The sequence below is a fragment of the Myotis davidii genome, unplaced genomic scaffold, assembly GCF_000327345.1.
Source record: "Myotis davidii unplaced genomic scaffold, ASM32734v1 scaffold729, whole genome shotgun sequence".
Taxonomy (NCBI): Eukaryota; Metazoa; Chordata; class Mammalia; order Chiroptera; family Vespertilionidae; genus Myotis; species Myotis davidii.
The window spans coordinates 263,678-275,430 of record NW_006299713.1 but is presented as its reverse complement, the minus strand read 5'-3'; the positions used below and the strand labels follow the sequence as shown (position 1 = coordinate 275,430).

General features: G+C 46.0%; 1 protein-coding gene across 1 annotated transcript in view; it reads left to right on the top strand.

Annotated features, from left to right (window-relative positions):
- The window catches only part of LOC102774246 (zinc finger protein 416-like), a 31,052-nt gene that overhangs the window by 3,799 nt on the left and 15,500 nt on the right, over positions 1 to 11,753 (top strand). Inside the window, exon 2 of the mRNA XM_015571802.1 lies at positions 6,751 to 6,874. Coding sequence (XP_015427288.1) covers positions 6,751 to 6,874 — 124 coding nt within the window. The remainder of the gene's footprint in view (positions 1 to 6,750; positions 6,875 to 11,753) is intronic.

Genomic DNA, 11,753 nt, shown 5'->3' with positions numbered 1-11,753 from the left:
AGATGTCCTGAATTCAAAACCAGTCCCCTGGATCAGGCTGTTTGGGCAGTTGACCTCGGCACTGAGTCCGCACCAGTCCCAGTCAAATCAGCCTCATCCACGCAGTTGGAAGTCTGGTCCCTTCTCAGCTTTTTTCTTTATCCGCTGCTGCATGGAAACGAGCAACCCTCGGTAGCTGGAGGCTTCCAACTCTGAGTCTGGCTTCTCACATGGATCCAAAGTCCCAGGGAGCTATCTGGTCGCACAAGCAAAGATAACCAAAGCCTAGAAACAATGCAACTGCTGCAAGAGCTTACAATCTAGGTCTAAAATAAAAATTACTTCCTTAAACATCAATCACCACAGCCATCTTTTACTTTACAGTGGCTTAAACAAAACCTAGGAGATTTCTACCTTATTTTATATTTCCTAATTACTTCTTATTTTCTACTGCTTATTTTCTACTTATTTCTCTATATCTATCTCTAACTATGAACTATATAGGTCGGCTGGGCTACCCCTGCCTAAACCTTCCTGGGTTGCAACCCCCGAACTCTGGCCCTGTTCCTCATAACTCAGTCCCTGGTCGGGCACCACAGAGTAAGTGGCCCCAGTGTCAATTAAAAAGGAGATGGGCTCACCTGCCATCACTTCATTACCCGAGGTTCTGGCCTGCTGACGTAAGTCTGTGGAGCCCTCTCAGGGCCTGGGCAGCTTTAGTCTTTGGTGGCCATTCCCAGGAGGTCTGGGAGCTCCAAAGTGGATCCAGAGGGCAGCCTTGCTGCGCTGGTTGATGTCTGATCTGGAGGAGCCAGATTTCAGTCTGATTTCCAGTGGCCTTTCCTTCTGCACCGTGGGCAGGGCCCAGGCGGGGGTCTCGGGTTTGAGCTGGACTTGGCTCAGTGTCTTCCTTGCTGCATCTGAAGCATGGGCCCAATGGAGGCTTAGCCCCTGACTTACCCTTGATTGAAGGACTGGCATTTCATTTGGGGTTCTAGAGAGCAGTGGCTAGGAGCTGAAAGACCTTCATCTGAGCTTCAGCCTTGGCCTGATCTCACCTTTGTTTTTGGATTTGGGTCTCCTCATCTCTATTATTAAAGACCTTAAAGGCCAGGTTAACAAGGTCTTTTTGAGGGGTTTGATGACTTGTGTCTACTTTTTGAAGTTTATGGTGTATGTCGAGGGCTGATTGAGATAGTAAATGGGTGTTCAGAAGAAGGGCTCCCACTGGGGAGGTGGGCTCTAAGGTGGTAAATTTGTGTAAGGCTTCCTTGAGGCAGGAGAAGAAGAGAGCTAGGTTTTTGCTAAGACCCTGAGTGATTTCATTAAGTTTGACATAATTGACCGCATTATCGGCAGCCTTTTTGCGTCCAACAATGAGACAGGCTAGAGTCTGCACCCTGGAGTCCCATCTTGGTAACTGGCCTGATAGTCCCATCTTGGGTCAGTTCGGGGGACCGCATTAGCACCAACTGTGTTGGCCACTGAGTCCTCTCTATGAGGGCACAGCATGGTCCTGGGCTGCTAGTCAGACGTGCTCCTTCTCCTCTGGGGTGAGAGAGGACAACAGGATGACTTAGATGTTGTGCCAGTTCAGGTCATAGAACTGGGTCAGGTACTTAAATTCCTTAGTAAAGGTGGTTGGGTTGGTGGGAAAAGACCTGAGATGCCTCTTAGTCTGTGTGAGGTCAGACTTGGAAAATGGGATGTGCACCCAGACAATACCCTCAGTTTCTGCTCCTTCTCTCAGGGGTAAAATGGGTGATGGAATAGAAGCAGCTATTGAGGAAGGCAGTCTTAGTGTGGCCTGAGTGCAAGTGTTCGGTGAGGAAAGGCTGTATTGGAGCTCAGGTACTTGGGATTTGGGCTCTGAGGGGTTGGGGGAGAAGGTGGTTGCTGGTTAGGAGGATCTGGGTTTTGGGAATCTATTGCAGGTGAGGGAAGGGATGTATAAGGGGATGGAGGGCGGTGTTCTGCTGGGTCAAACGTAGATTCAGAATCAGAAGTGTTAGGGGTGTGATGTTTTGTGTGAAGGAGAAAGATCTGATGGTTGGAACATAACTGAGAAAATTGGGACTGAAGGGTGAAAAAGGCCTGGGCATAGGGAATCTCTCACCATTTTTCATTGTAGTGACAGCAATTACCTAAATTGTGCAATGTGTTAAAATTAAAAGTGCCATTTTTAGGCCATTGAGACATATTCATCTAGTTTATATTGTGGCCAGTGTTACAAAAGAAAATGAGGTGGTTGGGCATGATCTCCCCCGTGAGTGTGAAAGAGGGAATATGGCATGGCCCACAAGAGAGGAAGGGTGAGTGATAGACCACAAATCCAAAGGTGACTGTTTAGGGCAGGCATCCCCACTCCTAAACCAGTCACCATGAGACATGAGAGGTGACGCTTTGCACTGGGCATCCCCAATCCATAAGGACCCAAAGACAAATGGCTGAGGATTCTTCTGGCCTAGCGTTAGGACTTTTGAGACAAGAGACTTTTGAGAAGTTAGTGAGAGAGTGTGGGCAGAACACTCGAGACAAGGGAAATTGTGGAACATCACTCACCTAGAGAAGATTGGCTGGTGTGGGATGGAGAGACGGACAACAATGGAGAAAGAGAGGGTCCTGATCCAGCATCCTCCTTGGCTGGCTTTGCAGGGTCCATAAAGTCAGGAGGCCTAATTGAGGCCAGCAATCAAGTCACCGGTATAGGATTTGGAGGTAAGCCTAGGTTGAGCTGCTGTTGCCTACTGCTTTACGAGTAGCAAACTTAGGGTGACTGAAGCTGGGGCGATGGCTCCCTATTCCCATAGAATGGAACCCTTCCGGTTTCAGCACCAAATGTTAGGTTGCTAAAGGAGGAATACACGAGGCCAAAAAGGGTGAAGAATTATGAATTTATTAGGTCATCTGTATACCAGATGGAACATGCCCCAAAATGGCACCAGCACCCAAAGACAGGAAGTCAGAGGTTTTTAAAGGACTCTGAGCAGAGAATTCTGTTTAGGTCTGGATTCTGGGAATTTCCAGAGGGGAGAGATAATGGTCTTAGCAAGTGGGATGTGGTCTAAGCAAGTGGAATGTCCATTGTGTAGTGGCCAAAAGGTCAGTTCCCAGAGGAGGGGTATTGATTCAATTATTTGATCAGACCTAATAATAGATGCATCTTGAGGTCACCAGGCCTCAGGGCTGGGCAAGGGAACTCAGCAGCCTGAGCCCATAGATCCTGGTGGCAGTTGCCAGGCTCTCAACAGACCATTTTCTTTCCACAAATTCCTGCAAATGCAGAGTGAATTAGGTGTACCGGTTTCTGGAGCTTATTTCAGGGCCTCACACTCTTGTGGCCTCTGAGATAGTGGTGTCCTGCCACTCTTGTAGCCCTTGGACCTGGGTGCTTTGAAGAGACACTAAGCCCAGAATCCTAAGGACATGACCAGGGCTTCATGAAGTGGACCTTGTTTTTGGCAACCAGTGTGATGAGTGGGAGGTCCTCCAGGGCAGCGGTCAGCAACAGGTGGTCCGCGGATGACAGAGAGTCTGTGAGGTCCGAAAAGTTGGCAATCGCTGCTCTAGGGCATAGGATCCCGAATGTGCAAAGTCTTGGAATGAAGAGTGAGCTGATTCAGGAACCAGCAGGTGTGATATATCTATATCTATATCATCTATGTCTATCTATATCTCTCTCTCTCTATCTATCTATCTATACAGTGGGGCCTTGACTTACGAGTTTAATTCATTCCGTGACAGAGCTCGTAACTCAAATTACTCGTATGTCAAATCACGAGTGAGACATGTGATGCTGGGCTGATGTTGTGGTGTTCATTGTGATGTGGTGTTCACCACACATTGTGACATTTGCTGCGCCAACTAGTATATATATATATATATATATATATATATACACACATATATACATATATATCCTATCTAATAATAGACAAACATGGTAATTTACCGTACCTTCGCTCCGCCTCCCATTGGCTAATCAGCACGATATGCAAATTGACCACCAACAAAGATGGCAGCTAATTTGCATACTGCAGTTGGGGCCAGCAGTGCACAACACTGCCTGCAGGACCCTGGACCCGGAACCCTGACCTGGCAAGGCGGGGCCGGTAGTGCCCAGGGGATCCGTGACCTGGCAAGGGAGCAAAGCAGTGGAGAAGGGAGAGAGCCCAGGTGGCAGAGAAGGGAGGGAGCTGAGGGCTAAGCGGAGAAGGGAGCGGGGCTTCGAAGGGAGAGAGCCCAGGTGGCAGAGAAGGGAGGGCTAAGCAGAGAAGGGAGCGGGGCTTCACTCCTTTCTCTGCTTTGCTGCGGTCTCAGGAAGCCCTATTCTTGCAGGAATCTTCCTGCAACGGGCCTCAGTATATATATAAAAGCCCAGCTACCAAACAACAGGACAACCAGAAACACTGGTGCACTAGCCACCAGGGGGCAGACACTCAGTGCAGGAGCTGCCCCTGGTGGTCAGTGTGCTCCCACAGTGGGAGCAGCCGCTTTGAGGGCAGGTCCACAGCCTGACTGGGATGAATAGCACTCCCACAGTGGGCCGATCCCCGCAGACCACGTCCCCCACCAGTGCAAGAATTCGTGCACCAGACATCTAGTGTGTATGTGTGTGTGTATGTGTATGTAGTAAGGAAGGAAGAGGGATAGAGACAGAGAAACACTGATGAGCAAGAAACAGGGTTCAGTTGATGCCTGCACAACTCCTACTGTAAATCCAGCCCACAAGCCAGGCATGTGACTTCACCAGTGCAGGGATCTATGCTCAACCAACTGAGACCAATCAGCCAAGACTGTAGATTATTTAATATAGGAAGTCATGGTCATGTTGGTAATGGTAGCAGAAGCTTAGAAGGGACAGTGTGAGCCTGAGGACTACCTTTCCTGCTGGGGCTACTGTTTGTGGGAGGTGGCTGTCACAACACAGCATAGGAACAGAAGTTGTCATGTAGAATATCAGGGAGAGATCATCGTTTTGCAGAGGCCAGTGCCTTTAAAAGATGAGTGGACTTGAGATCAATTGGAGCCTGAAGATTTTTTCAAACAACATGAGACTAGGGCTGGTACATATTAACTTCTCTAAACACTCACCAGGACTTTGTTGTGACTCTTGGTGTGGCCTATATGTAGGGCAGGGGTCCTCAAACTTTTTAAACTGGAGGCTAGTTCACTGTCCCTCAGACCATTGGAGGGCCGGACTATAGTTTTAAAAAAAGCTATGAACAAATTCCTATGCACACTGCACATAGCTTATTTTGAAGTAAAAAAACAAAATGGGAACAAATACAATATTTGTATTTGCATGTGGCCCGCGGGCCGTAGTTTGAGGACCCCTGATGTAGGGAGTTACATTCAGTATTGTGGATTAGCTTAAAGGCATGAGTGGTCATTTGTGAAACTCTGTAGGTATGTGCAGAGGGCAATCGTGGCTGGGACTTGCGTGGCGGTTAAGTGAGACATTTTGGCAAGTATTCTCTGGACAACACATACTGAGCAATAAGTATGAGGCCAAGGAGAGGACTATGGGGTCTAGGGCTGGGAGAGTGCATATGTGAGAGAGGTGTGGTAGAATGATGTGTACTTTGAGAGGGAATGTGAATTCATGGCCACAGCACCTTGACATAAGAGTGAATGACGGGAAAGTTCATCTCTGCTGTAGTCTGGATGATCCAATAAGGTGAATTTTAGGGTAATTGCCTGTAAAGTGGGGTGTTTTTGGTGCTACATTCTAGGTACAGAGCTTAGGTGCCATTTAACTAACCACCTGCCTTTTGTTGTTGGAGGTGACACACTAGTTTATAGGAATGAGATAGCATACATCAGTGTTACCCAGGCTTCAAAATCTTCACTGGCATGGGTACGGATATAGGAATGAGATAGCATACATCAGTGTTACCCTGGCTTCAAAATCTTCACTGGCATGGGTACGGGTTAAGGGTAAGGATAAATGGATTATGGAGGTAGTGAACTATAATTTTGGAAAAGAAGGTGATTAGGGCCAATTTGTCTTCACCAAATCAAATATGCATTACCTTTGAAGTTGAGCCTCTGGGAATGAAGCTGTGTGAGAGAAGTGTTGTTCAAAGAACTATGTGCAGCAGGTAGTGCAAAGGAATGGCCTCAGCACCTTGGGATTGGGGTCAAGAGGATGAACTGTGATATCATGTATTTGGTGTCTTTGAGAAACAATATAAGGTACTACAAGGTATTGCCTGACAAGACCAGTATCATATCACTTAATCACTCTTTATGGCCAGCATCTATTTTTCTTAAACATCTTTTTATTGATTTCAGAGAGAAGGGGAGAAGGAGCGAGAGATTGAAATATCAGTGATGAGAGTGAATCATTGATCAGCTGCTTCTTGCACATGCCCTACTGGGGATTAGGCCTGCAACTGGACATTTGCCCGTGACAAGTATTGAACCTGGGACCCTTCAGTCCACAGTGTGACAATCTATCCACTGAGCCATACCTGCTTGAGCAATCTATGGTTTTGACACCCACTTTATTGATTAGAGTCAGTGTGGCTCACATGAGAGGTCCAGAGTTCAGGTATCTTCCATCTGCTCAATTGCTTTTATTTTTGTGGTAAGACAAAATATCAGCAGCAATATAAGAAGAAATTGACTTTCATGGGATGAAGGCCTGGTATTTGCTCTGATGTGTGGAGTGGAGAGAGCACATAGATGTGGAGGGTGGGGACTATGACAGACTTAGAATCTTAGGTGTGAATCTGATCATGGGTTGTACTGTTCCCATTTTGGCAGGATATGAACTTTGAGGATGTGGCCATTGCCTTCTCTCAGGAGGAGTGGGGGCTCCTTGATGAGGCTCAGAGACTTCTGTACTGCGATATGATGCTGGAAGTGTTTGCACTTGTGTCATCTGTAGGTAAGTCCTTCACATTTTCCCACTGTCCGGAGGTGATGACTTCTCTTCCTTTACTCCTCAGGCATAGCCTTTTCTCTCCCACAGCCAGAACATGGCCTCTGCTAACTTCCCCCACTGTCCTGTCAAATGTGCAGTGGTTGCCAGGGATGAGCTCTATAGAGATTCCTGAGCAAAGAACTCCACAAACATCCCTAACACCTGTTACCTCAAAAAGTGCAGGAAGTCTCAGGGAGTCAGGAATCTTGCAGTGAGCTTAATGGGTCCCAGCTTGTAGTTTCTCTTCATAGGAGGCTGACAGTGTCCACATGCATGGCCTCAACTTCTGCACTCTTTCTCTAGGTTACAGTTCTTTGTGGCAGCCTGTGCCATGTTATGGTCTTTACTTACATGAACCATGGGCTGTTTTTGTAAGACCCTTTGTTCAATTGTTTGTAATATACTTTTCCCTGAATACTGTAGCAAGCTGTGTTGCTCTGGCCCAGTGCTGACTGCTCACCTCTTCATCACCTGTTCCTTTGCACTGCTGCCTCTACAGTATTCTGCAACATTGACTTGCACATGTGTTACGAGGTACACCTACATGCTAAGTAGTCCATGAAACCAGCAACTTCTTTATTGAATTTTACTTGGCGTAAGACCTAACCAACCTCTCCCAGAGCTCGCCTCCATGTCCAAAAGACAAGCCATGCTAAATGCTGTCAGTTGAAGGATTAGTTAGAGATCCATATTCTACTCCATGTGGTGCTTGCCATGTTTGTGTCATATTTCTGGAGAGGCCTTCCTGTGTTGTGATCTTCATTAGCCCAGAAAGTCAGTGTGAACCTCTTATCAATCCTTCCTGCACATCTGTTATTTTCAGACATTTTAATGGGACCAACATGTGATGTGCAACACACTTTTGCACTGGGACTTCCCCCTGTCACCACAGTCAACATTTATTTCCTCACCATTTCTCACTTTTCAGGTTGTCGGCATAAAATGGACGATAAGGAGGCCTGTTCTGAGCAGAGTGTATTTATACAAGGAGAATCACAGGTCAGGGCTTCTAAGACAGCTCCAGCCACTCAGAAGACCCATCTGTGTAAGCGGTGTTTCTCTGTGTTGAAAGATATTTTGCACCTGACTGAGTCACATGCAGCATACTTTGAGCAGAAAGCCTTCATTAGTGACGCATGTGTTGGAGACTTCTGTTTCAGTGCAAACCCTCACCAGCAACAGCGGAATGAATGCAGGGAGGAGCCCTGGAAAGAAGCTATGGACAGGGCCTCCTTTGTGAGCAGGTGCAGCTTCTCCTTATCTTCAGTGCCTTCAGCCAGCGGGGAGGTTGGGGAAGACTTGCGATACAATTCAGAGCTTCCCCAGCACCAGGTCACTCTCAACACTGAGGAGCTGCATTGCGGCAGTGAGATTTCACAGGAATTTCTTGATGGAAAAATTCATCACCAGTGTGTAACAAATGTAGGAAAGTGTTTAGACAAAACTTTAACCTCATTCGACACAAGAGAGTTCACAGTGGAGAAAAGCTGTATGAGTATAGTGATTGTTGGAAATCTTTCAGACATAAGTTTAACCTCAATCAACATGACAAAGTTCACACTGTAGAAAATCCATATGAGTGTAGAGAATGTGGTATGTCCTTTCGTCAAAAGGCTTACCTCACTAGACACCATAGAGTTCACACTGGAGAAAAGCCATATGAGTGTAGAGAATGTGGGATGTCCTTTCGTCGAAGGGGTCAGCTCACTGTACACCTCAGAGTTCACACTGGAGAAAAACCCTATGAGTGTATACAGTGTGGGAGGTCCTTTCGTCAAAGGGCCCAACTCACTGCACACGTCAGAGTTCACACTGGAGAGAAGCCATATGAGTGTAATGAATGTGGGAAGTTCTTCAGAGAAAGGGCTACACTCATTAACCACTATAGAGTTCACACTGGAGAAAAGCCATATGAGTGTAGAGAATGTGGGATGTCCTTTCGTCTAAGGGCTCACCTCACTTACCACCTCAGAGTTCACACTGGAGAGAAGCCCTACGAGTGTAGACAATGTGGGATGTCCTTTCGTCAAAGTGCTCAACTCACTGCACACCTCAGAGTACACACTGGAGAGAAGCCATATGAGTGTACTGAATGTGGTAAGTCCTTCAGTATAAGAACTACACTCATTAAACACCGGAGAGTTCACACTGGAGAAAAGCCATATGAGTGCAGTGATTGTGGGAAGTTTTTTAGTGATAAGTCTTACCTCAAACAACACCATAGACTTCACACTGGAGAAAAGCCCTATGAGTGCACCGATTGTGGAAAGTTTTTCAGTGCAAAAACTAAACTCATTAAACACCAGAGAGTTCACACAGGAGAAAAGCCCTATGAGTGTACTGATTGTGGAAAGTTCTTCAGTGAAAAAACTAAACTCATTAAACACCATAGAGTTCACACTGGAGAAAAGCCGTATGAGTGTAGAGAATGTGGTATGTCCTTTCGTCGAAGTGATCACCTCACTGTACACCTCAGAGTTCACACTGGAGATACACTCTGCTAGATTTCTGCTAAGTTTCTGGTACAAGTGAGGCTTGAAGGAGCTGCATTGCACTTGCTAACATGCCCAGATCTAACACCCGATTGATTTGTGGTTGAAGAGATTTCACCTCTGTCACCTGGCTCACCTGAAGAGAGTGTATCAGTCCCAACCCCTGCATTCTCAAGTTAAATGTATTCTGTTCTCACGTGTGCTTGAGAAAATTATGATTACTCCAGCTCTTGACAGGATCTTCATTCCTTTCTCTCTGACGAGGGAATACACCTGACTGAGGGTTCTTCCAGGCACCCATCCTCAGCTAAGAAATGCTGCCTCACCCACACAGTGATTCTCTCTCATTGATGTTTCCATTTCCCTCTCCCTTCCTCTCTGAAATCAATAAAAATATATTAAAAAAAGAAAGAAAAAAAAAGTGCTACCTCTTTCAGGGACATGTGGTTCTCAAATTATGCTGTGATGAATTGTTTCAGGTTCTAATTCAAGCTGCCAACCGCTTTCTGTCCTCTATTCTGGTTTACAATCTTTTAGTAAAGGTGTTTTTTTTCTTTTGTACCTTTATTTTTTGGGTTATATTCACTTCCAGGGATGATTTTCAAGCACAGTTGTGATGATCATCATGTAGAGTTATCAGATATTGTTTGGATACCAACATTTCTGTGTTTTAAGAGGGACAGCAAATCACTCTTCAACCAGTACTGGTATATAGTGCATTGCTGCCCAGGGCCTTGAAAGACTGCATGATTTGGTAGTTCTAATTTGTAGGTTTGATCCCGGCCCCTATGGGGCTATGTAGGAGGCATCTAATTTTTTCTTCTCTCTCACATTGATTTCTCTCTCTCAATCTCTCTGTTCCTCTCCCCCTTCTCTTGTGCTCACTAAAAATCAGTGGGAGTATATCCTCAAATGAGGATTACCAATAAAACTCAAACATTCACCCCAGTGCCCTGAGGAGGGGCCTCTGCCTACACAACTCAACTTTCCTCACTCTCCTGCTTTTGCCTGGGATGTTCCCACTGCAGCTGGGTACACTATGTCCTTCCCAGGGTTTGATAAAGAGGAGCCCAAGGCAAGCCCCTGGAAGGGATTTGGATTCTGTGTCTGCCTGAGAGGTGATGTCCAGGGCTCTTTTGTCTCCATCCAGAGGTCCCTCCAGCCTGCTCTTTCCCCTTCTCCCAGGCACCTGGCTCTCTGCAAATGAGCCTAGTTTTGTATCTTGGAGGAGCCACCTTATGCTTTGGGCCCCCAAATCAGTTCACCTTTAAAAAATCCTGCCTCCAGCTAAGCTACTCACACGCCTGAGACCGATGGGTGTTTGAGTCTCTTTTCTTCATTTTAGGTATTATTTTGCACTTGAATTGTATTAAAAATGAAGCATGCCTCTCCCCCACCCCTTCACCCAGCTAGTCCTGGAGGTAACACTGATTTCCCAGGATATGATGTTGTGTATTTTCAATGTTCATAATATTCTGCAATACAGGTGTTTCCAGAAGAAGCTTGGTCTCAATGTAATTCCAAATTCAGAGGATCAGGTGTGGTTGGTGTACCCCATCCCTGAGTTTTGCCTGTGCATGGAAAACCTGAAATGAGGTAATAGTTCCTGGATTCTTGGGAATAGTGTACTGTTGGGGTTTGTGGTTGAGGGGGCAGAGAGGTTGTGTGACCGTGTTCCTGCCAGCTCATGGGCCAGGTTCCTTGAGTGGGTGGGCTGAAGGAAGGCTGTAGGGATGAGAACTTGAATCAAGGCTGAATGAAAGGTCAGCAGCCATGTGTGGGCATAGGGACACAAAAAGACTGAGGCTATGGAGAAAAACCAAGATGGTGGCATAGGTAAACTACCTGATATTGCTGCCTTGCACAACCACTTCAAAAATACAACTAAAAGATAAAACAGACATCATCCAGAACCGCAGGAAGGCTGGTCGAAGATTGCAACTGTTCCATTAAGCAAGACCTTTAGCTAGACTTAACCACCAATATGCAAAACCGAAGAGTCCGCAGAGTTGTAAAATGCAAGTTAAATCAAAATTAAAAACAAAAAAACCACAAAGCTATCCCCACTTCCAAAAAAGAGAAGCAAGCAAGGAGGAAGGGTTTGAAAGAGGCATTGAGTTTCACAAAGCTTAACTTGTTATGCTCCGCAGTGAGGGAAGGTTTGAAGGAAGGAACTTGTGGTTCTCTGAAGTCAAAGCTTATTACCCTTTCCTCTTTGGCACATTGCATTTTATAAATCAGTCAAGAGAAACTGATCTGCCTCATACAAAGTATTTAGAGCTAGTCCATTGAAGTAGACATACTAAGCTATTATAAGATTTTATTTTAAACCATCTCAGCCTATGTAAAAA